This window comes from Pseudophryne corroboree, chromosome 1 (assembly GCF_028390025.1).
Source record: "Pseudophryne corroboree isolate aPseCor3 chromosome 1, aPseCor3.hap2, whole genome shotgun sequence".
Classification (NCBI taxonomy): domain Eukaryota; kingdom Metazoa; phylum Chordata; class Amphibia; order Anura; family Myobatrachidae; genus Pseudophryne; species Pseudophryne corroboree.
Window position 1 is genome coordinate 436,929,066 of NC_086444.1, and position 26,689 is coordinate 436,955,754.

General features: G+C 44.9%; 1 protein-coding gene and 1 long non-coding RNA gene across 2 annotated transcripts in view; both read left to right on the forward strand.

Moving 5' to 3' along the window:
• The first annotated feature begins 228 nt into the window (after window positions 1-228).
• On the forward strand, window positions 229-14,848 carry LOC134897559 (uncharacterized). Its single transcript, XR_010172128.1, has 3 exons — window positions 229-298; window positions 9,271-9,339; window positions 14,813-14,848. It is a non-coding gene; the product is annotated as an uncharacterized LOC134897559 (long non-coding RNA).
• A 2,719-nt stretch (window positions 14,849-17,567) lies between these two features.
• LOC134970551 (uncharacterized) overlaps window positions 17,568-26,689 on the forward strand; it is a 95,790-nt gene continuing 86,668 nt past the window's right edge. Inside the window, exons 1-2 of the mRNA XM_063946489.1 lie at window positions 17,568-17,634; window positions 18,351-18,620. Of these exons, the coding sequence (XP_063802559.1) occupies window positions 17,568-17,634; window positions 18,351-18,620 (337 nt within the window). The remainder of the gene's footprint in view (window positions 17,635-18,350; window positions 18,621-26,689) is intronic.

A 26,689-nucleotide genomic window follows, 5' to 3' on the forward strand; every position in this document is an offset into this window, starting at 1 on the left:
ATTGGTGTATGCGCAGTATGACTTGGTCCATGCGCAGTGTGCGGTTATTTCTGAAAGTGGCTGAAATATTTGTACAAAATGAGTAGGTTTTAGGATTTCAGTTCATATTTGAGGTCTGCACAGTATGAGCCAGGTAGAGAAGTAAAACTTATATAAGGAGAAATTAAAAGCAGAAGTAAATTGGTTACAAAACTCCTGCTGCACAAATATGATTTTGGCTTCAAGGTGAGAATAGGGACAGTCAAGGGACTTCAGATTTGTGCAAGAGATAATACAGCACTTCTATCAATACATCTCGGTGAGTAGAGACTAGGTCAGAACCCATCTGACTACCTTCATTCATGTCTGCAGTCTACCCAATACTGCAGTTACTGGATGAGATATTCCTTATTGATCCATATTTCGTATATTTCTGTGGGATGCGGTTACATTGCCAGCAATCAGGATCCCGGCAGTCAGCATACCGACATCGAGATCCTGAACACATACAACGCCACCAGCCGGAATCCCGGTTAACATGGTCTATTCCCACTTGTGGTTATTCACGACATCCATAGAGTGGGAATAGATCTTGTGGGTAGTGTAGCAAGCTTGCAAGGGGCTTCGTTGTGCTCGCCACCCTGCCGGCATTCTGGTGGTCTGGATCCCAGCGTTGGTATGCTGAATGACCCATTTCTGTTTATTAAAATGTTTGTATGTGTTCTAGAACTAAGTGAAATTGCTGCAAAATTCCTAGGAGGAACATGCCCTTATGACATAGGTGCTAAATTCTGGGGGCACGATCTACAGTATAGTATGAGTTCCATTTTTGATTTGCTTTTCTGTAGAATGGCTGTATTTTAAATTATGAATTCACAGGGTTTATAGTCTATGCATAGCCAGATTAAGGGGGACACACAGGGCATACTGTACACCGGGCCCCCCTCTGTCAGGGGGCCCCCTGGCCAAAGCACAGTGACATCACTAATAAAGGAAATGTAACCCTGTGGCGCTATTACCTGCACAGAGAAGAAAACTTTGGAAAGCCTGATTCCTGATGCAGCCAATGTAGCTGGAGGTGTGTCTAACCTCCCAAACTGAAGTAATCTTTAAAAAAATGCTACATCTGCGCTTCAGGAAGGTACAATCCACATGATAATAAAATATAAAATATATGTTTTATTAAAAATCAAATATAAAAATGCAAATAGTACTCCCGGGAGCTAATTAGTCACAATTGGTGTACACAATAATAGCTTACAGCATTTCTTGTACCATTAATTGCAAAGTATATCTAATGTTACTGTAGTATCACGCAATCTCGATAATTATAAGTGTCGAATACAAGACAATGGCAGATTATATAGTCCTTTTAATAATTCTTAATAGACTCACATATAAGGATCATTAGGATACTCTGCTCCTTACTTATGATGAATCCACAGTAATATCCTGTGTGTAAATAGAGACTCCGTACCTGTAACGTTGTACGGTGGGGGTCTAGTAACTTGAGACTTGGCAAGGTCCCAGCAGGGATGACCCCAGATCACAATGTCCCTTGCGGGTGTGTGAGGATGGTCGCTGACGCTAGATGTAGCACACTGGGGAATTCAGAGGTACTGTACCTTGCTGTAAAGTCTGTGAGCATTATCCCCATTGTCACAATACCGGCCGCCACCAGGAAGCAGATAGTGTGCAGCCGTGGATCTTGTCGCTGCAGCGCATTCAGGTGCGGTGGGTGCCTCTCGACTCGGCCTGGTCACCGGAGGAAACAGCTGACTGATGAAGGATCCTGTGTACCAGGTAATGCTGCTCTGTGTCAGGCGCAGCCAACACCACTCTATCACTGGTTAATTAACAGCGAAGACAGTGTGCTGGTTTTTAACTGTCAGATGCTCAGTGCCAAATGGTGATGTTAGCTAGTATGCCAAAATGTGCAGTGTGGCTACTAATTCCTCCCAGGAGAACAGGCAGTCAGTTCAACATGTTTCACCACTCTATGGGTGGCTTTTTCAAGAAAGAATTCCTGGGGGAAACATGCCCTTATGACATAGGTGCTAAGTTCTGGCGGCACAATCTACAGTATAGTGTGAGTTCCATTTTTTATTTGCTTTTCTGTAGAATGGCTGTATTTTTAAATTATGAATTCACAGGGTTTATAGTCTACGCATAGCCAGATTAAGGGGGGACGCAGAGCATACTGTACACCGGGCCCCCCTCTGTCAGGGGGCCCCCTGGCCGAAGCACAGTGACATCACTAGCTCTCCTTTTTGTACAGTAGCAGAACCAGGCAGCAATAATGTGAGCAGGACAGTATACAGTGCAGGCAGAGAATACAGGAATACAGGTTTCATGAGCTACTGACGGAGCTTCCCGACGAGAGGAGAGCTAGAAGAGGGGAGAGGGCTGAAAGTGACCAAGGTATCCCAGCTTCTCCTCCTCCCACCTGGGTCCTTTGTAATCTGTTATTTAATGAAAGCATTTGGGTCTAGAGAGAGACACACAAAGAGTCCTCCTGTTTCCTGTCCCAGTGTGTAAGTAGTACAGAGGCTGTTGCTTTTCTACATGTGACACCATAGATGATAGATTTTATTTTTGTATGTGTATTTTAAGGTTGTTTACGTTGTCTTTGTTCCACTACAAGAAAACTTTACAAAGTAGTTGTCTCTCAATTAGGTCAAGCTATAAACAGTACTCAGGAATTATTAACCTTTTCATTTAAATCTAATATACACCATTGATTTAAATTTAATATAAACAATCCATACCTCCCAACAGTACCCAATCCAGGAGAGACAAAATGCTCTCTACCTACTCTTCACTCTTAATTTATGATTGCAATCACCTGTGTTGAAACATCTTTTTTATAAATTACAAGGTGACACCAATCATATATTAAGAGGGAAGTCCAGGTAGAGAGCATTTTGTCCCTCCTGGAGTGGGTCATGTTGGGAAGTATGCATAATTTAATATTCTTTCCCCCCCCCCCCTTTTGCCAGGGCACCCCTGTCTTAAGTGCCCCTAAGGCTTACTCCGGCCCTGAGTCTTTGGGGTCAATTTTACTAGTCATGAAAGGGGCAATAAGATTGTTCAGTGGTGTGGAAATGCCGTAGACAGAACTTCTTCTCACCCCACTCACAATCCAGACTATCCCTGGACTTGCAGATTATCGTACACAACCCTATGTGGGTGCAACTAAAAATCAGTGAGTCTGGAGCTACCATATATGTGGCACAAAACTGTACTCACTTGCACAGGCTAGCGGGACGAGACTAATTGAAATGACCCCTGTGAATAGAACTTGGACAATAGTGTAATGTTATTCTGCAGGGCTGTAGTGTGACTATGATAGGACTGGAAGCACCAGAGATGGAACAGGTTAATGGTAGAGTAAAGCACTTGTTGTCATTCACATATTGCACCACTCTCCTAATGATGTTCAGTCGGGATCAATCCATTTATCTCAATAAAACATGCTTCATCTGTAGATTATATTAATTCTAAGTGTTGATAAATAAGGGAAACTATTTTATGTTAACACTCATTGAACTTACTGCTAGTGTCCAATGCATACTTGCCTACCTGACCCTCTCCATGAGGGAGAAAATACTCTGTTCCTGGACTTTCCTGGTAATGTATGATTGCCATCACCTGTGGTGAGCTAGTTAATTGATAAGAAAGGTGTTTCACCACAGGTGATGGCAATCATACATTACCAGGAAAGTCCAGGAACAGAGCATTTCCTCCCTCATGGGGAGGGTCAGGTAGGCAAGTATGGTGCAATAAGCATTACAAGTTCCATTTTTAAATCTGTTATTTTTAAGGGAATTATTTTTATTTCAGCAAACAAAGAAAATTATTATTTAATGAGAGAAACAGGTCTTCCAATGAGTTGTGGATTACAAATGCCTATACCATATTCAATTTTGGCAAAACCACATAGTAAAACCAGATATGAAAACGTTTAAAAGAGCTATCTGCACTTCTTATGCACACGATGTAGATGTGATACAAGGTTTGGCATCAGTGTGGCTAGGTAGTTGGACTCAAGTAATTGCAATAATGGTCAAATTGAGACAAATGCAGCTCAGATGCTCTCTAAAACCACTTTAACTGAAGTGTCCAATAATAATGAACACTCAATTATCATTGTGTTTGCAGCTTAAGAGAAGATCAATAATAACCAATATACAGGTATGTTGCTAGTCTGAGTTTAATTCTTTAAAGTAAACAGATTTCAGAATTTGTAAATATAACAGGTGACTGAATAATGTTCCTAACATAATTGATACAATTTATTCAATTAGGAGACACAGTGCTCCTCAGTATTGAGTCCATATACATTTGTGGGAAAATCGGATAATGTAAAAGAATAAAAGAAAAGAAAAAATCTAAAGAAAAAAATCAATATCACAAGAATAAATGTGAGTTTGTATCTGCTGACTGATGTTACTCCAGTGGGGTTTATTTTAGCTTGAAACCCAATAGTCTGTAGTACAAATGCAGTCAATGATGAGCTAGTTGCTTGTGAGTATTGTATGGTGGGGGTTTTATGTCCTGAGGGGATGGCGTCCCGCGTCTGCCAGTTGCATAAATGTACCCATCTTCTTTGCGGCTTGTGTGCAGTTATATCTGCTGTTGTTGATAAAGTGCTTCCTCTAGGTGCCCTGTCCCTGTTACGGATAGAAGCTGGCAGTGGTGTGTGCAAGCCTGTACTCCCGATCCCACACAGCCCGGGACCGCCGACGGCCTCTGAACTTCCGGGTTTCCGGTGTTCTTGCGAGAACACATGGCTCCCGATTGCTCTCAGCACTGACCAGCTGCTCTACTCTGCTCGCCAGAGAGGAGACTTAGGGGTGTTTGCAGAGGGTGGTTGTTGCTGGAATTTGCAGATCTGTAACGGTGCTTATTTCTCCAACGCGTATCGGCCCTGTGGGCCATCCTCAGGGAATGTGGTATGCCCTATCTTGGTTGTGGTCAGGTTTTTGAAGGAGCCTTGAAATTATTTCATTGGTTGAAAGTTTATTGGTGGACGGAGACTGGTTGGAACATTCCGAGTTGTTCGCTCGCTAGCTGCTTTTAGCAGCATTGCACACGCTAAGCCACCGCCCTCTGGGAGTGTATCTTAGCTTAGCAGAATTGCGAATGAAAGATTAGCAGAATTGCGAATAGAAATTTCTTAGCAGTTTCTGAGTAGCTCCAGACTTACTCCTACATTGCGATCAGTTCAGTTAGTTTCGTTCCTGGTTTGACATCACAAACACACCCAGCGTTCACCAAGACACTCCCCCGTTTCTTCAGACACTCCCGCGTTTTTCCCAGAAACGCCAGCGTTTTTTCGCACACTCCCAGAAAACGCCCAGTTTCCACCCAGAAACACCCACTTCCTGTCAATCACAGTACGATCACCAGAACGATGAAAAATCCTCGTAATGCCGTGAGTAAAATACCTAACTTTTGTGTAAAATAACTAAGCGCATGTGCTCTGCGAACTTTGCGCATGCGCAGTAAGCGACTAATCGCAATATAGCGAAAATCGTCAACGAGCGAACAACTCGGAATGACCCCCATAGTTCCTCCTTTGTTTAGCATATTCAGTAGCAATTGAGACACATTGTTCTTGGTTAGTAATGTGAGGGTGATTTGTAGATCCAGCTTGTAACAGAGGGCCTAATTCAGATTTGATCACAGCAGCAAATTTGTTAGCTAATGGACAAAACCATGGAGGTCATTCCGAGCTGTTCGCTCGCAAGCGGATTTTAGCAGATTTGCTCATGCTAAGCCGCCGCCTGCTGGGAGTGAATCTTAGCATCTTAAAATTGCGAACGATGTATTCGCAATATTGCGATTACACACCTCGTAGCAGTTTCTGAGTAGCTCCAGACTTACTCGGCATCTGCGATCAGTTCAGTGCTTGTCGTTCCTGGTTTGACGTCACAAACACACCCAGCGTTCGCCCAGACACTCCTCCGTTTCTCCGGCCACTCCTGCATTTTTTCCGGAAACGGTAGCGTTTTTCCCCACACGCCCATAAAACGGCCTGTTTCCGCCCAGTAACACCCATTTCCTGTCAATCACATTACGATCGCCAGAACGATGAAAAAGCCGTGAGTAAAATTACTAAGTGCATAGCAATTTACTTGGCGCAGTCGCACTGCGAACATTGCGCATGCGCATTAAGCGGAAAATCGCTGCGATGCGAAGATTTTTACCGAGCGAACAACTCGGAATGAGGGCCTATGTGCACTGCAGGGAGCAGATATAACATGTGCAGAGAGAGTTAGATTTGGGTGGGGTGTGTTCAAACTGAAATCTAAATTGCAGTGTAAAAATAAAGCAGCCAGTATTTACCCCGCACAGAAACAATATAACCCACCCAAATCTAACTCTCTCTGCACATGTTATATCTGCCCCCCTTCCCCTGCAGTGCACATGGGGGGTCATTCCGAGTTGATCGCTTGCTAGCAACTTTTTGCTGTGCTGCGATCAGATAGTCGCCGCCTATGGGGGAGTGTATTTTCGCCTTGCAAGTATGCGAACGCTTTTGCAGCTGACAGCACAAAAAAGGTTTTTGCAGTTTCTCAGTAGCTCTGGACTTACTCAGCTGCTGCAATCACTTCAGACTTTTTGGTCCCGGAATTGATGTTAGACACCCTCCCTGCAAACGCTTGGACACGCCTGTGTTTTTCCAAACACTTCCAGAAAACGGTCAGTTGACACCCATAAACGCTCTCTTTCTGTCAATCACCTTGTGATCGGTTGTGCGAATGGATTCTTTGTTAAATCCATCACCCAGCAAAGATCCTCTTTGTACCCGTATGACGCGCTTGTGGATTTCAGTGCATACGCATGCGCAGTTTTGCCGAGTTTTAACCTAATCGCAGCACTGCAAAAAGTTGCTAGCGAGCGATCTACTCAGAATGACCCCTATTGTTTTTGCCCATTAGCTAACAAATTTGCTGCTGCGATCAGATCTGAATTAGGCCCAGAGTTGTGTACCATTAATCTAATAATGAGGTGCATTAAGTCATTAAGACAGTATGGAGAAGGGATGATTTATGAGGGTGTCGGGGTTTACCACCTATAAATAAACCCCAGCACCCTCATAATTCATCCCTTCTCCATATTGTCTTAATAACTTAATGCACCTCATTATTAGATTAATGACACACAACTCTGTTACAAGCCAGATCTACAAATCACCCTCACATTACTAACCATGAACAATGTGCCACAAGTGCTACTGAACGTGTTCAACAAAGGAGGGACTATGGGGGTCATTCCGACCCGATCACTTGCGGCAGTCTGAGGCAGCGCAGCGATCGGGTCGGAACTGCGCATGGCAGTCGTCATTGCCTAGCGATTGCCTCTGAGACAGAGGAGGTCGCTGGGCGGGAGGGGGAGCAGTCCGGCTAACGCAGGTGTGGCCGGACCGTTGTGGGGGGCTTGCCGTGGTGGCTGCGTGACATCTCACGCAGCCACTGCGGCCAGCGGCAGTGACAAACAACTCCCGGACAGCCGCAGGAGCTGCGCTGGCTGGGAGTTACTCCCGAAATACAAAAGCATTGCCGCTATTCAATGCTTTTGTATTTGTGCGGGGGGGGGGGGGGGGAGGGCAGACTGACATGCAGGGCAGACTAGCCCTGTGCTGGGCATCCCCCCACATGTCAGGGAAGATGATCGTAGCTGTGCTAAATTTAGCACAGCTACGATCAACTCGAATGACCCCCAGTGTTCCAACCAGTCTCCGCCCACCAATAAACTCTCAACCAATGAAATAATTTCAAGGCTCCTTCAAAAACCTGACCACAACCAAGATGGGGCATACCACATTCCCCGAGGAAGGGGATGAGTAGCTCCCGGCCAGCACGCTAAAGCTGCACTGGCCTGGAGCTACTCTTGAAGTGCAAAGGCATCGCTGCTGTGCAATGCTAAATTTAACACAGCTACCATCAACTCAGAATGACGGGTACGTTTTTGCAACTGGCGGACACAGGACGCCATCCCCCTAGGACATAAAACACCCACCATACAATACTCACAAGTAACCAACTCATCATTGACTGCATTTGTTCTACAGACTATTGGGTTGCAAGCTAAAATAAACCTCACTGGAGTAGCATCAGTCAGCAGATACAAAACTCACATTTATTCATGTGATATTGATTTTTTTTCTTTTCATTTTTTTCATTTTTTTTTTCTTGTACATTATCTGATTTTCCCACAAATATATATGTACTCAATACTGAGGAGCACTGTGTCTCCTAATTGAATAAATTGTGGGGGTAATTCCAAGTTGATCGCAACAGGAAATTTTTTAGCAGTTGGGCAAAACCATGTGCACTGCAGGGGGGGCAGATATAACATGTGCAGAGAGAGTTAGATTTGGGTGGGTTATTTTGTTTCTGTGCAGAGTAAATACTGGCTGCTTTATTTTTACACTGCAATTTCGATTGCAGATTGAAATCACCACACCCAAATCTATCTCTCTCTACACATGTTATATCTGCCCCCCCTGCAGTGCACATGGTTTTGCCCAACTGCTAAAAAATTTCCTGCTGCGATCAACTTGGAATTACCCCCTGTATCAATTATATTAAGAACATTATTCAGTCATCTGTTACATTTACAATAAGATACAGTTTCCATACTGGCACTTCTTTCCCACAGCACAAACAATTGATTATATGAAGCGCTGAACACCTGCAACTACACAGAGTTGAATTAAAGTATACGTTATTTATAGGGAATTCAGAGACCCCTAAGATCAAGCAGCTACCACCGAATCGCCCAGTGTGCTCTGCGGGGCTATCCTCCCCCCCACCCCTCCCCATTTTCTAAGATTTCAGAACTGCAACATTATTTTCATTCTAATGAATAGTGTAAATTGCTCATTGTCTCAATACTGAAGGATATACAGTATTAGTACCCAGTCCCTTTCACCTACAGGTGATTGTCCCTACACAAAATAAAATATTATTATTTATTATGACTGGTATATGTTATATGTAATATACGGAAACTCACAAGGTCACACACACATATATTTTGTCGGGTTACCTATGCCGGATCTGTACATGTTGCTCCATGAGTACAAAGCATGCTATTTAGGTGCATTGATACAACACTGTATGTTTAAAAAAAATTGCACAATATGAATGTACTGTTTGACATACCTCCTGCACACATTCTGACTTGATCAACAAAACCATACAGTATTTACATATTAATACTTTTGCATTTTATCTTTGCTTTAAACTGACATGTAACCCTATGTCTCCTATGTCCTAGAACTCGGCTATTCCAGTTGTTCCGGAACATCACCTGACAACATGATACTGAGCTGTGTGGTCCTGATGGGTGAGCAGAGAGATTCAGTAAACATTCTGTACAGCACACATGTAATATGTCCTAGTATATACATTTATGTTTTTTGAGCTAGGAACCTGTAAACCTTTCTGTTAAGTATGGCTCACTTAATGAAATCCAAAAGTGCAAACTATTATCACAAATGTTTTTATGTGACATCACATGCCAAGGTATGCTCATCAGACCTGAACACTGGGAAGTGTTTGGATTTCTTTAGATGACAATGTGAATAGGAGGAATTGATTGGATGAGAGATATTCCATGTGTGTGTATTAAAGGGGTTCAGTAAATGAGAATATTGACATGGACATAATGGCAACTTTGAATATATCAACTTGTTCATGATGTCAACATTGTCCATGTCAGCATTCAGTATGGTGACACGAATGATATGTAGAATTTCAACATGTTTGTTTCCATTTCATTCTGTCCCTAACTCTAATGGCATCATGAACGCTAACCCTAACTTTCCTGAAAATGTGGACATTATGACAATGTTGAAAGTTAAGATGTTTGCATTCTTCAATGTCAACATACTGTAGATATTTTACCATGTCGACATCAATGTCGACCTACTGTTGCCAATACATTAGTCAACATATTATTGACTGTATACTGAGTAAAGCGATTAAGTACACTTACTCTGTGCCCACATGAATAAACAATGGGCTTAATTCAGACCTAATTGGCAAAACCATGAGCAGTGCAGGGTGGGGGGGGGGGGGGCAGATATAACATGTGCAGAGAGAGTTAGATTTGGGTGGGGTGTGTTCAAACTGAAATCTAAATTGCAGTGTAAAAATTAAGCAGCCAGTATTCACACTGCACAGAAACAATATAACCCATCCAAATCTAACTATCTCTGCACATGTTATATCTGCCCCCTCACCCCTCACCCTGCAGTGCACATGGTTTTGCCCATTAGAGAAATATTTTGTTGCTGCTATCAGGTCTGAATTAGGCCCAATATTTCATTCTGTGGAACAAGAGGTGGTAAATAGAGATGGGAAAAGGGCATTTAAGGTAACCATTTATCAGGAGGGCACACAGCCTTTATCTCCCTGCAAGAAACCCTGATTACCTCACCATCTCTGACATAACAGAAATAATATCCCGTTTTTCTAAAAAGAAAACAGAAACTTTTTTTATTTTAAAAATTCTTCCCTAACCTAATTGAAAATGTTGATTTTTTTTTTCCATTTGCAATTTCCTAAAATATATTTTTCTAAGAACAATTGTAACGACATGCAAGCAGAGGGACCTGATGTAACAATAACTAAACACAGTCCCACTGTCCTCTATAATGCTTAACAGGCCCGCCATCAAGGGGGGACAGTGGGGACTCCAGTCCCCGAGACCAGACTGAGGTAGGGCCGGATGGCAGCAGTGAGGTTCAACGGGGCCAGGCTACCTGCCTACAAACCGGCAGGGCAGGCAGCCACGAAGGGACAGTGGTCTAGTTGCGACTATATTCTTTCTAAGAGCAGGCCAATCAGATCCCACAGACTGGCAGCCAATCAGGAGCTGGCTCTATAGGTAGAAAGAATATCGCCACCCGCAGCTCTGTCCCTATGTGGCTGCCTGCCATGCTGGTTCCCAGGCAGATGGCCTGGCCCCCGTCTAGCATCATTGCTGCCCTCAAATGGTAAGCAATGGGGCAGTGTGTGTGGTGGTGGTGGTGGTGGGGGCCCAGGGGAAATTTGTCAGTCCCGGGCCCCATCATTTCTGATGGCAGCCCTGATGCTAAAAGTCAGAAACTAAGTAAACCATGCAGTATTTTAGGAGGAAGAAAATAACTGGCAAAATGCTGGCAATATATAAAGAAATGCTAATAAATAAAAGAATAAAGGTGGATGTTCCTAAAGTGTAATAGGCCCTACACACTGGCCAATAATCGTCAAAGATATGAACGATCTTGTTCATTAATGAACGAGATACCGTTCATATCTTTGAGTGTGGAGGCTCCAGCGATGAACGATGCGCAGCCCCGCGCTCGATCTCGTCCATATTTGCCTGCACTTCAATGGAGCCATGTGACGGGGGGAGTGAAGAAATTTCACTCCCCCCGTCACTGCCCCCCCGCCGCCGGGTCGCATCATTGGCTGAATCCGCCGTCGGGCAGCTCGGCGGCAGATCTTTAAATGTGTAGGGCCCTTAAGAAAGTTGGACTTGTAATTGACATTTCACTCTTTCCACCGTGTGCATTTTAATACGGATCTGTAACCAGCAAAGTAGTGATCATGCTGGCTTTTCTAGAGGCTGATGATTGGTCAGGGAGGTGGGTGCACTCCTTAACATGCACTAAGAAGCAGTGCTGCACATTTGTTTGCACGTGAGAATTGCATGTGTGCCTAGCATGGACAATGTTAATAGCAATAAGTGTGATTAATACAAAATAATATTGTGCAGATTATTGCAACACTAAAGAAATCCTCTTTAAATGCAATAATAATTTAGTTTTCAAAGTATGTACATCATCAATTTAACATAGTTATCAACCTATTAATTAGAAAATGTAAGGCATTTCAGGATACAAGAAAGAGTTTATGACATTAGTAATAATTTAATGACAGTAGTACTGTATAGTAGATGTAGCAATTGCACTGGAGACCAGAAGATCAGGTGCTACCACATACTGTACCTGGGGGTGCTGCAGATTTTGAATTGGTAACAATTACAGTAATGTAAGAGGTTACACAATTACACTATTACAGCATGGAAAGGGCTGCCAAAGATATGATTTCAATTACTGCACATGTGAAACTGCATGTCATTTGTAAATGTGTTTGCCTTGTGATTATAAGTATAGTCTTTTATTTGCATTTGTCATGGACATAAGAGAATATTTCATTGGCCTAACTGCATTTAATTTGAATTTAATACATTGCATGCAGGGGCAAAGACAGGATTTCTGGACGGGGGTTTTCAAATGTTTGATTCAGACTGATTGTCGCCACCCCATGAAGGATGCATTATTAGCATATAACAAGCTATAGTCTGTCCCAAAGTGCAATTTATGTAATACAGTACTTCAGACATACAGTATGCAGGCCCAATGGTCATGGTCAGAAACCTACCGAATCCTCTCTGGGGCAAACATTGAGCACTTTGATCCACACACCAGGCTGTAGGGAAGGGGAGTTTCCGGGAAACCCCATCCCATCCCATTTTATCCCTGCATTTACCTATGTCATGGAGCATTTCACATTCAACACAATCCTAATGCAATGTACCCAAATGCAAGTAATTATGTGGGATAGTAATATATCCTGACATTAGTAATTTATCCTGACATTTTCAACTATGGATCCTTATATCAGAAGCGAGAGGTGGCAGTCCTCACATCATTCTGACATGTTTTCCTGGATCCGAGGCAACCAGGACCTTTCTCTCCTACACATAGCCAATTTCTCAGTAATCAGGGCCCTTCTAATTTATTCACAGGTGCTGCAGATCTGATTTGCAGACTTCTCTGTATTGTCCACCCAACCTTAAATAACCTTCTCTCTATCCTACCTGTGGCAGTCTGCTAACACCTCTCACCATCATTGTCTAATAATTACAGTCTGTGACAGCAGACTGATAGGCCCTACCGATATTCCTCAAAGATATGAACGATCTCATTCATTATTGAACGAGATAACGTCCATATCTTTGAGTGTAGAGTCACCAGCGATGAACGATGCGCGGCCCCGAAGAAACTTCACTCCCCCGTCAATGCCCCCCCGCCGCCGGGTAGCCTGTCGGCCGTATCCGCCGTCGGGCAGCTTGGCGGCGGATCTATTAATGTGTAGGGCCCTTAAGGGGTCTATTTACTAAGCCTTGCATGTAGATAAAGTTGCTGGAGATGAAGTACCAGCCAATCGGCTCTTAACTGTCATTTTTCAAACACAGCCTGTGACATGGCAGTTAGGAGCCGATTGGCTGGTACTTTATCTCCAGCGACTTTATCTCCATCCAAGGCTTAGTAAATAGACCCCTAATGGGTAAATGTATGAAGTAGTGATAAGAGTGGAGAAGTGAGCCAGTGGAGAAGTTGCCCCTGGCAACCAATCAGCTGCTCTGTATAATTTTATAGTATGCAAATTATAACTGTTACGTCAGTGCTGATGGGCTGCCATGGGCAACTTCTCCACTGGCTCACTTCTCCGCTCTTATCACTACTTCATACATTTACCCCTTAGTCTGCTGTCACCATCATCTGGAATACTTTGCAGTTACAGTATAAGCTTTTATTACTTGGAGTTGTAAACGCGATGGTATCTAAGTACTGTTAAGCATGTTTAGCTTTAAGGGAAAGGTTATTTGGTTAAGACCTCACAAAGTGTTATTAAAGGTCTTATCAGCACTCTGCAGGCATTGCCGTAACAGTCAGACCCATTTGCATGCATTGTACTAGCATTACAAATGTTAGTAAACACAGAAATGTAAAGACAATTGCTATGAGACCTTACAAGTGTACAGTATCAGCAGTAAAGAGTTCAAAAGTGTTGGGGAAAGGATGGACTCGCTGAGATCCATTTAGACTCTGTTGCTGTGATCTTGTTTGCCTTTAGTTCAAAACGGGATCAGTATGATTTACCGCTCAACAGGATGCCGGCGGTTAGAATACCGACTGCAGCATCCCGTCCAGCAAAATCCCAGCAGCCCCCTAGTAAGCCCCCTAACCCTCTTCTGGCCCCTACCCTAAACCTAACCCTCCTTTTGGATGCCTAACCCACCCCAGTGGTGCTTATCCCTAACCCTCCCTTCCCCGCTGCCTAAACCTCTCCCTGCATGATGCCTAACCCTAACACCCCCTTGTATGTGCCTAACCCTTCTTCTCCATTCCCTAACCCTAACCTTCTCCGCTGCCCAAACCTAACCCTCCCTGCATGATGCCTAACCCTAACACCCCCTTGTATGTGCCTAACCCTCCTTCTCCATTCCCTAACCCTCCCCGCTGCCCAAACCTAACCCTCCCTGCATGATGCCTAACCCTAACACCCCCTTGTATGGGCCTAACCCTTCTTCTCCATTCCCTAACCCTAACCTTCCCCGCTGCCCAAACCTAACCCTCCCTGCATGATGCCTAACCCTAACACCCCCTTGTATGTGCCTAACCCTCCTTTCTCCATTCCCTAACCCTAACCTTCCCAGCCCTGCACCCTAACCCTAACTCCCCTTCTCTTGCTTAAACCTAACCCCCCAGGACGATCAGGATGCCGGTTGTCGGTAATGTGATGCAGGCATCCCGAATGGCATCGGTATATAGACGCCGGCATTTCGTCTTTCTCGGGATCCCGGCGTCAGTATATCGGCTAATTGCTTCCCGTTAAAATAAATCCTGGATGAAGTAAACAAAATGATTAACTTCTAAGCAGAGCAGATATCTCTGCATTGTCCTGGATTTAATGTAAAATGTTGCAGTAAGACAAAAGTTTTCTGAATAATGAATTGACGCTATGTTAATCCTGTGTTTCAGCCATACTATGCATCAGATCTATATGTGACCTAGTAGGTAAGCATTTGACTGTGGGCTTTTCCTAAATTATTTATTTATTAACAGTTTCTTATATAGCGTAGCAGGTTTGGTAAGCGAGCCCAGTGGAAGGGATGCTGGCGGTCACAATACCGATGCCAGTATCCCAATGGTCACAATCCTGATGGGGGCGAAGAAAGTATTCAAACTACCCCAATAGCCCCTAACCCTTATTTAGCGCAGCCTAACCCTAACCTCCCCCCTTAGTGCCTAACTGTAACCTCCCACCTTAGGGACTAAACCCCCTCCCCCCCAACCTTAACCCTTCCTACTTAGTACCTAGCCCCTCACCCTCCCTGCAGCCAAACCCTAACATTCCCCCCCCCCCCCCACGGTTGGCCCCTAAACCTAACCCCACCCACATACAACACACAAATACGCAGCCAAACCCTAACCCTCTCTGCTATACTTACCTGCGGAATTTCAGCTGTTGAGATTCCAGTGTCGGGATCTTGACCTGTTCTGGATTCCAGTGTTTGTGTTCTGATGAGTGTAGGGATTCCAACATCGGTATTTCAACTGATGTGCCGGGATCCCAACAACTGGTATCTTGAACGTATATACAGCATATTCAGTTGCGCTTTACAATTGGAACAGTGATAACACAAAACTAGGTAATAACAGACAGGCATAGATGTAGGAAGGCCCTGATCGCAAGCTTACAATCTGTATAAATGATATATAGCACCTTTATGTGAAATTACATTATTAATAAATAATATACAATATGCTTAGTGTGTTAATCTAGATAATAAAATCTACTACTGATGGAAAATATGTAATCGCTTTGTAATGTAATGGTAGTCTGTACAACCTCTGACCCCTCCAACCTGTTTCAGAGATGCACAGGAGATAGTAAGGTAACAATGATAGAGTGACACACTGAGGAGGGAGGACAGGTGGAGAGAAAATATATTGTGGTGTGGAAGTGATAGAAAAGGGAAGAAAGATAGGTGGGGCAAAATTGTCAGGGGGAAGAGAAGGAGATTGGAGGGGAGAAAGAAGGTGACATAGAAAGAGCAGGTGGATGCTGGAGACAGAGATAAGAAAGAAAGAAATAAAAGCTAGTTAACTCCAGGCACTACAGCTAGTACTTAACAACTAGAATGGTACCTTTCAGCCAGGATCTCTCTGCTGCAGCACTGTACAAAACCTCCTTTCGATGCTCCAGGCAGGCACCCCGCAGTCTCTGCAGCTCCCTGGAGCGTCCTGAGGACAGATGTTACATCTGCACCACCTTTTTTTGTTTGCTAACAAACCTGAATAACCCCCCATTATCTTCTAGTCCAGTGGTTCTTAAACTGTGTGCCGTGGCATCCTGGGGTGGATTGGATGTGTGCCTTGGATTGGTGTTCCAGGACCAATTCAAATTACTTATTGTCAAAGTAATAGGCACAGGCTTAGACTGGCCCACAGGGGTACAGGGGAAACCACCGGTGGGCCCCACTGCCTGGCGGCCCACCTCCTGCTATAAGGATCAGGTTCTAGAATGTGCACTTGAATTATGCATTATACATATGTTACCTTATACTGGACCATGGTGTATTTTCTACAGTGCATTGCTGTTATTAATCTGTTATTAATCTGGTACATTATCATGCATGCAGCAGCTGAATTTACTGTATATATTTATGAAGGAGCTCAGACGTTGCACTCTCTAATGGTTAGTCAAACCAATGAGGTGGCAGGCCACACCCCCTCAGCAGACCGGCCTCACTAGTAAACATGGGCCCAAACCTCTGCATTCCCCTGGTGGGCCCTACATGCCCCATACCCCTGAATAGGCATAAATAGTGCTTGTGGCTTCCATTTATAACATATGTGGACAAACAGAAGCAAATCCTTTCTTGTACCACATACCTGAACCTGAGGATGACATATAAACACAATTTACTTAATTTCATATTTTTTTTTTTAGTTTCTCAATAAGAAACTGTTGGCCTAGGGGTGCCATGAAAACAATTCTGACACTCTAGGGCGCTGTGGCTAGATTTATGAAGCAGTGGCTTTTGCAAACCATTGCTTCTCAAGGGTTTGAACTGAAAATTTATAGCAGCAATAATAAGGGGTGTAACTAGAACTTTGTGGGCCACATAGCATAATTTTGAAAGGGCCCCCTTTCTACAGAGAGGGTAGGTACAGGGTGACACAGACATAGGTAAAGTGGCGGTGCAAAGTGTCACAAACACACAGGGGTAGGGAGTGTACAGTGTGTCATACATGAGGTGGTAGGAGTTTTACTGGGGGTCACACACTGGAGGGAGTTGGTGGGTACACAGCGGTAAAAATAGGAGGGCAGTAAAGGGGATACAGGGGGTCACACACCAGGGGTGAGGGGGTAGGTTGGTACAGGGGGTCACACTCTGGGGAGTACAGACCTCCCCCTTATACACATTACACCAGGTAGAGAGAGAGAGAGTATGAAAAGAGAGAGAGTGTGTGTGTGGAAAGAGAGAGAGACAGTGTGTGTGGAAAGAGAGAGAGAGTGTGTGTATGTGTGTTGCTACTCATAAAGAAGCAACTGCTTGATCTACTTACATCACTTATGCCATAGCTGCCGGCTTCTGTTCAGAAGTGTCCCTCTGTACAGTAGGCACGGGGGGAGAGCGGAGGAGCGCATGGGCAGTAATGCCTGGTGATCTACACAGCAGACAGGCATGGATGCAGGGCATGACAGAGTGAGTGGGCAGGGCTTCTGATGGTCACTCACGGTGACAGGAGAACTGTTGCCAGAGAGGGCAACCAGGGAGTGGGCAGTGCCTGTGGTTGGTTACCCAGCTAGGTGTGTAATATAGGTAATGGTTCGGTTCAAGAAGGAGCTGGTTGCACCTCATCGCGGGCAGAGCTGCAGCTAGCAGCAGTGGTTGCGGAGCTGCCTTTCATGATAGACAATAGTGCGGCGCGGCCTAGCGGATTCTGCCAATGGTCCTGCGCCCACAGTGCACATGCGCTGTGTGTCAGGCACCGCTGGCACACACTTAGTTACGGCCCTGTTTAACCCTCTTCAGGCTTATAGATAGACATCTGTTAGCCTATTGCATTCAGTGAAAGGTTCTAAAATGTGTGCTTTGATGCTAAGCCTTTAATATTATCCTTAATGTGTTATAGAAATAGTAATTTCATATTGAGCAGTTTATTACATGAAGTATTCAGCCACAATATATGTAATACATGTGTCTTTCAAAACTATACTTTCATATAACAGAATAAAAACTCCTACAAGGACATTTTATTCTGTTACATTTTCCACAGAGCTGATTCTCAAAATTATTTTTATTAATATGATATTGTTTTATGTAACCACCTCTGAACAGAAATTAATTTTAACTGTAATGTCCCCTACAGAATATGCTATAATGTACACCATAATTTATACCATACATTCGCATACAGTATACAAAAAGTTAGGTGTGGTGCAACATCTGAAACTTTACTGGAGACATCAGAAAATTTAAATTGAATTCCTACATTTTTCTTTCAGATGCTGAATTAACCCCAGTGCTTACAGCAAACCCTGATCACCATGTGTACGTAACAGGAGAATCGGTTACACTGACGTGCAATGTTCCTGGTGAAGAAACACAACACAACTTTACATTTTTTAAGGACAAAACCATGTGTGTTTCACAAAACAGCTCAACTCTTCACATACCGAGGCTTGATTCCTCTTATGTGGCAATTTACACATGTGAATACTGGCACTCAGAATCCAGTTCTCCAAAAAGTAACCAGAGAGCAATCCATGTTCATGGTAAGAGACAATGAATTCATACACAGGGTTGAGTAGCTGTACTGGATGCATCATCTGCATTGTGACTTGAACTGTATGTGAACCATTCAGTCACTGTCAGGACTACCATCAGAATTTACAGGACAGAAAAAATAGGCAGAGCCCTCCACCCACATATGCAGACACACACACAATCACACACACACACACACACACACACACACACACACACACACACACACACACGTAGCCATAGTTCCTATCCCCCTGCAGTCCCCACAGCTCACCAATCTTGGCAGCAGCGGTCCATGTGCGCAATGAGGGGCCTGGGTGGCATGAATGTTGATTGATTGGAACCACCAGCAGACGAGCATTGTTATTTTGAATTCAGTGCCTAGCAGCTTTTGATTGGCTGCTTGTGCGCAAGTTACGATTGGGTCACGGCCGACACTAAATTCAAATAGCACTGCTAGGTCTGTCCCTCATACTTATTTGCCGGTAGTCCAGATCAATCAACACCCCTGCCACCCAGGTCCCCTCACAATTCGGGCCCTGGACTGAAGTACCAGCTGTCCCCCCTTGATGGTGGCCCAGGTCACTGTTCAAAGATGTGGGAAGAGGTTATACTACAGTATCTGCAATAAACAGGAGACTCAATCATTATTACGGAGCTTAATTGTATTTTGCCTTCATATTTTATATCTATATATGTTGGGGTTTATTCATCATTTTACCATGCAAATGAGAATGATCATCTAAATTAAATTAGATTTCCAGGTTTTTAGTATTTGAAGTTAAAAGTGTCACATTATCTGAATGAGGGATAATCTGTGTAGCATGTATTGATGGTATGGGTAGATAATGCTGCCATATGTCCAGTGGTGCAAGTAGAAAAAATGTCTTATATGTAGGTACTGTGTGCGTGTGCCAAAAAACAGGTGTGGCCAAATACCACATGGGGCGTGTCCAATAAAAATGGGGGCGTGATACACATATGGGGGGGCCAGATACACATATGACCCTAATAGTGCCAGATACACGTTGCCCCACAGTGCCAGATATGCAATGCCCTACAGTGCCAGATATACATTGCCCCCCACAGTGCCAGATATACAAAAATGCCCCCACAGTGCCAGATACACAAATGCTCCACTGTGCCAGATACAAATTGCCCCACTGTGCCAGATACACAATGACCCGCTGTGCCAGATACACTTTGCCCCACAGTGCCAGTTACACATTGCCCCACTGTGCCAGATATACAGTGTCCCACTGTGCCAGATATACAATTCCCCACTGTGCCAGATACACATTGCCTCAATGTGCCAGATATACATTGCCCCACTGTGCCAGACATACATTGCCCCACTGTGCCAGATATACAGTGTCCCACTGTGCCAGATATACAATTCCCCACTGTGCCAGATATACATTGCCCCCCTTTTGCCAGATATACAATGCCCCACTGTGCCAGATATACATTGCCTCAATGTGCCAGATACACATTGCCCCACTGTGCCAGATACACATTGCCCCACTGTGCCAGATATACATTGTCCCACCGTGCCAGATATACATTGCCCCCACAGTGCCAGATATACATTGCCCCCACAGTGCCAGATATACATTGCCCCCACAGTGCCAGATATACATTGCTCCCACAGTGCCAGATATACATTGACCCACAGTGCCAGATATACATTGCCCCCACTGTGCCAGATATACATTGCCCCCCACTGTGCCAGATATACATTGCCCCACTGTGCCCCCCCCTGCTCACCGCTGCCTCTGTTGCTGCTATGTGAGGGGAGGAGAGCGCAGTGCCTCTCCTGCCCCTCAATGCTCATGAAGTCCGGTGAGGACTCCGGTGGTAGGTATCTCAAATGAGGCACCGGTTCGTTAGCCAATCAGAGCTCGCGGACCGGCAGCCAATCAGGAGCTGTGGCTGCCGGTCTGCGAGCTCTGATTGGCTAGCAAACCGGTGCCTTATTGAGATTCACGCCGCCGCCACTGGAGAGTGAGACCGGACATCAAAGAGAATTGAGGGGCTGCGCTCTCCTCCCCTCACACAGCAGCCAGCGGGATGCAGGTATGGTGGACGGCCCGGCGGTACGGCATACCGACTGGGAATTACTTACCAGTACGCCATAGCGCCACCTACCGCCATACTTGCAGCACTGCATATATCTCTCCTTGGCAGGACTATCCATGGTGTATGCAACAGGAACTGGGTCTTGAAGTTTCCCTTTACAATCCAATTTATGATGACATGTAAGTAGTGAAAGATAGCTTGGTTTTGTATATACACCAATATGTCAGATGGACAGGCCTGTAGATGTAACTAGGTGAGCAGTAACCTTAGAATATAACACATCCAGAAAAATGTATGTATTTGTTAGCCTGATATATAAATTAAGAAAATTCCAGGTAACTGTAATGAGTATGCTCAATGACATACCTCCCAACCACACAGATTTATGCTATACGACATACCTCCCAATCACGCAGATTTATGCTATAAGACATACCTCCCAATCACGCAGATTTATGCTATACGACATACCTCCCAATCACGCAGATTTATGCTATACGACATACCTCCCAACCACTCATATTTATGCTCTATGATATACCTCCCAATAACTCCAATAAAATAACTCCAATACAATAACTCCAATAAAATTTATGTATTTGTTAGCCTGATATATAAATTAAGAAAATTCCAGGTAACTGTAATGAGTATGCTCAATGACATACCTCCCAACCACACAGATTTATGCTATACGACATACCTCCCAATCACGCAGATTTATGCTATACGGCATACCTCCCAATCACGCAGATTTATGCTATACGACATACCTCCCAATCACGCAGATTTATGCTATACGGCATACCTCCCAATCACGCAGATTTATGCTATACGACATACCTCCCAACCACTCATATTTATGCTCTATGTGACATACCTCCCAACCATAGAGATATAAGTTTGAGAGAGATATGTCAGATCCACTTTGCAGTGTAAACATAAAACTGTTCAGCATTTGGGGGCTATAGTCAAACACTGCCAGTATTTACAGTTGCACAGCTTGCATTGAAATATGGTTTGCCCAGTAAGTTAATTGCTTCTATTACTTTGGTCCCAACCCAGATTCAGCAGGAGTATGTGACTGTATGCCACACTTCCAGGAATAGGAGCAAATTACAGATATTTGTATTCTGGACTCACTACTTTGGAGAACTCTCTAGGATATTATTAACCACACTAACATTGTTGTGTAAAAATGGTATAGAAAACTCACAATCACAGTACGGGTGTAGGGCAATTTACAAATTTGAACAAATCACCCCTGATCGCCGGAACAAAGGGGGTCATTCCGACCCGTTCGCTCGCTGCATTTTAACACAGCAGAGCGAACGAGTCCCTGCTTCGCATGCGCCGGCGCCATAGTGTGCCTGCACATGCGGGACGGCCAAAGGCCATAGCAGGACAGTGATCGCCTCTGCTTGATTGACAGGCAGAGGCGATGGATGGGCGGGAGGGGGCGAAACTACGGCATTTGGCCGCTGTTTCGTAGGTGCGGTCCAGCCAATGCAAGCGTGGCTGGACCAAACAGGGGGTGGGCCACAGCGGCTGCGTTATGTCATACGCAGCTGCTGCGGGCCAGGGAGCGAGGAGTAGCTCCCGGCCAGCTCGCTAAAGCTGCACTGGCCAGGAGTTGCTCCTGAAGTGCAAAGGCATCGCCGCTGTGCGATGCCTTTGCACATCTGCGGGGGGGGGGGGGCAGACTGACATGCAGGGCGGGCTAGCCCTGTGCAGGGCGTCCCCCCGCATGTCAGGAAAGATGATCGTAGCTGTGCTAAATTTAGCACAGCTACGATCAACTCGGAATGACCCCCAAAAAGCGCACATTTAGTAACAAGTGTTTTCATGTGCGTCTTTGTCTTCCGATAGTGTATTGTGTCACATTGTAGTGTGTGTTTGTGTTGGTGCAAGTATCATCATGCATGTGAGGCTTGCTGGGACCTATAGTTCTACTGTAAAAGACAATGTTAATTCTTAGTTTTACACTTTAATGGTATGAACTTGGCACCCACTGCCCAGGGGTGTCGGGCATAGCATCGGGCTTCAGCCATGGCCTTGGGTGCCCTGGAGGGGGGACCCCTTTATTGGGGGTTCCCAACTCCCCCAGAAATCTCCCAGTCAAGGCTGATAAGTTGGAGGGGTAATGAAACGACTGCAGGGGCCAATATAAATGTGTCCCCCGGCTGTGGCATTACCTTTCTGGTTAGTGGAGCCCAGTGCTGATTTAAAAAGGATACGGAGGATCCCTACATCTCGCCCCCCCTTCTCCCCCGTAGTTTTGGAACCAGGACCGGCTCAGGATTTTGGTGCTGGTTATGCTTTTGGGGGAGCCCACAACATTTTTCTTTTTTTAACTTTGTAACTTTTTATTTCTACAGACTTTAGTTGTGCTTTTGATGGGGACATATGGTGAGGTCAATTTCTCAGGAGGCACTGGCTAGTACAAGAGCCATATTTACACACAATATATGAGCGAAAGGGTCCGGGGCGTTTCTATAGACGAGGGGGCCCGTGTGCACCTCCTGATATATAAATTAAGAAAATTCCAGGTAACTGTAATGAGTATGCTCAATGACATACCTCCCAATCACGCAGATTTATGCTATAAGACATACCTCCCAATCACGCAGATTTATGCTATACGACATACCTCCCAATCACGCAGATTTATGCTATACGACAAACCTCCCAACCACTCATATTTATGCTCTATGATATACCTCCCAATAACTCCAATAAAATAACTCCAATAAAATAACTCCAATAAAATTTATGTATTTGTTAGCCTGATATATAAATTAAGAAAATTCCAGGTAACTGTAATGAGTATGCTCAATGACATACCTCCCAACCACACAGATTTATGCTATACGACATACCTCCCAATCACGCAGATTTATGCTATACGGCATACCTCCCAATCACGCAGATTTATGCTATACGACATACCTCCCAATCACGCAGATTTATGCTATACGGCATACCTCCCAATCACGCAGATTTATGCTATACGACATACCTCCCAACCACTCATATTTATGCTCTATGTGACATACCTCCCAACCATAGAGATATAAGTTTGAGAGAGATATGTCAGATCCACTTTGCAGTGTAAACATAAAACTGTTCAGCATTTGGGGGCTATAGTCAAACACTGCCAGTATTTACAGTTGCACAGCTTGCATTGAAATATGGTTTGCCCAGTAAGTTAATTGCTTCTATTACTTTGGTCCCAACCCAGATTCAGCAGGAGTATGTGACTGTATGCCACACTTCCAGGAATAGGAGCAAATTACAGATATTTGTATTCTGGACTCACTACTTTGGAGAACTCTCTAGGATATTATTAACCACACTAACATTGTTGTGTAAAAATAGTATAGAAAACTCACAATCACAGTACGGGTGTAGGGCAATTTACAAATTTGAACAAATCACCCCTGATCGCCGGAACAAAGGGGGTCATTCCGACCCGTTCGCTCGCTGCATTTTAACACAGCAGAGCGAACGAGTCCCTGCTTCGCATGCGCCGGCGCCATAGTGTGCCTGCACATGCGGGACGGCCAAAGGCCATAGCAGGACAGTGATTGCCTCTGCTTGATTGACAGGCAGAGGCGATGGATGGGCGGGAGGGGGCGAAACTACGGCATTTGGCCGCTGTTTCGTAGGTGCGGTCCAGCCAATGCAAGCGTGGCTGGACCAAACAGGGGGCGGGCCACAGCGGCTGCGTTATGTCATACGCAGCTGCTGCGGGCCAGGGAGCGAGGAGTAGCTCCCGGCCAGCTCGCTAAAGCTGCACTGGCCAGGAGTTACTCCTGAAGTGCAAAGGCATCGCCGCTGTGCGATGCCTTTGCACATCTGCGGGGGGGGGGGGGGGGCAGACTGACATGCAGGGCGGGCTAGCCCTGTGCAGGGCGTCCCCCCGCATGTCAGGAAAGATGATCGTAGCTGTGCTAAATTTAGCACAGTTACGATCAACTCGGAATGACCCCCGAAAAGCGCACATTTAGTAACAAGTGTTTTCATGTGCGTCTTTGTCTTCCGATAGTGTATTGTGTCACATTGTAGTGTGTGTTTGTGTTGGTGCAAGTATCATCATGCATGTGAGGCTTGCTGGGACCTATAGTTCTACTGTAAAAGACAGTGTTAATTCTTAGTTTTACACTTTAATGGTATGAACTTGGCACCCACTGCCCAGGGGTGTCGGGCATAGCATCGGGCTTCAGCCATGGCCTTGGGTGCCCTGGAGGGGGGACCCCTTTATTGGGGGTTCCCAACTCCCCCAGAAATCTCCCAGTCAAGGCTGATAAGTTGGAGGGGTAATGAAACGACTGCAGGGGCCAATATAAATGTGTCCCCCGGCTGTGGCATTACCTTTCTGGTTAGTGGAGCCCAGTGCTGATTTAAAAATGATACGGAGGATCCCTACATCTCGCCCCCCCTTCTCCCCCGTAGTTTTGGAACCAGGACCGGCTCAGGATTTTGGTGCTGGTTATGCTTTTGGGGGAGCCCACAACATTTTTCTTTTTTTAACTTTGTAACTTTTTATTTCTACAGACTTTAGTTGTGCTTTTGATGGGGACATATGGTGAGGTCAATTTCTCAGGAGGCACTGGCTAGTACAAGAGCCATATTTACACACAATATATGAGCGAAAGGGTCCGGGGCGTTTCTATAGACGAGGGGGCCCGTGTGCACCTCCTGATATATAAATTAAGAAAATTCCAGGTAACTGTAATGAGTATGCTCAATGACATACCTCCCAATCACGCAGATTTATGCTATAAGACATACCTCCCAATCACGCAGATTTATGCTATACGACATACCTCCCAATCACGCAGATTTATGCTATACGACATACCTCCCAACCACTCATATTTATGCTCTATGATATACCTCCCAATAACTCCAATAAAATAACTCCAATAAAATAACTCCAATAAAATTTATGTATTTGTTAGCCTGATATATAAATTAAGAAAATTCCAGGTAACTGTAATGAGTATGCTCAATGACATACCTCCCAACCACACAGATTTATGCTATACGACATACCTCCCAATCACGCAGATTTATGCTATACGGCATACCTCCCAATCACGCAGATTTATGCTATACGACATACCTCCCAATCACGCAGATTTATGCTATACGGCATACCTCCCAATCACGCAGATTTATGCTATACGACATACCTCCCAACCACTCATATTTATGCTCTATGCGACATACCTCCCAACCATAGAGATATAAGTTTGAGAGAGATATGTCAGATCCACTTTGCAGTGTAAACATAAAACTGTTCAGCATTTGGGGGCTATAGTCAAACACTGCCAGTATTTACAGTTGCACAGCTTGCATTGAAATATGGTTTGCCCAGTAAGTTAATTGCTTCTATTACTTTGGTCCCAACCCAGATTCAGCAGGAGTATGTGACTGTATGCCACACTTCCAGGAATAGGAGCAAATTACAGATATTTGTATTCTGGACTCACTACTTTGGAGAACTCTCTAGGATATTATTAACCACACTAACATTGTTGTGTAAAAATAGTATAGAAAACTCACAATCACAGTACGGGTGTAGGGCAATTTACAAATTTGAACAAATCACCCCTGATCGCCGGAACAAAGGGGGTCATTCCGACCCGTTCGCTCGCTGCATTTTAACACAGCAGAGCGAACGAGTCCCTGCTTCGCATGCGCCGGCGCCATAGTGTGCCTGCACATGCGGGACGGCCAAAGGCCATAGCAGGACAGTGATCGCCTCTGCTTGATTGACAGGCAGAGGCGATGGATGGGCGGGAGGGGGCGAAACTACGGCATTTGGCCGCTGTTTCGTAGGTGCGGTCCAGCCAATGCAAGCGTGGCTGGACCAAACAGGGGGTGGGCCACAGCGGCTGCGTTATGTCATACGCAGCTGCTGCGGGCCAGGGAGCGAGGAGTAGCTCCCGGCCAGCTCGCTAAAGCTGCACTGGCCAGGAGTTGCTCCTGAAGT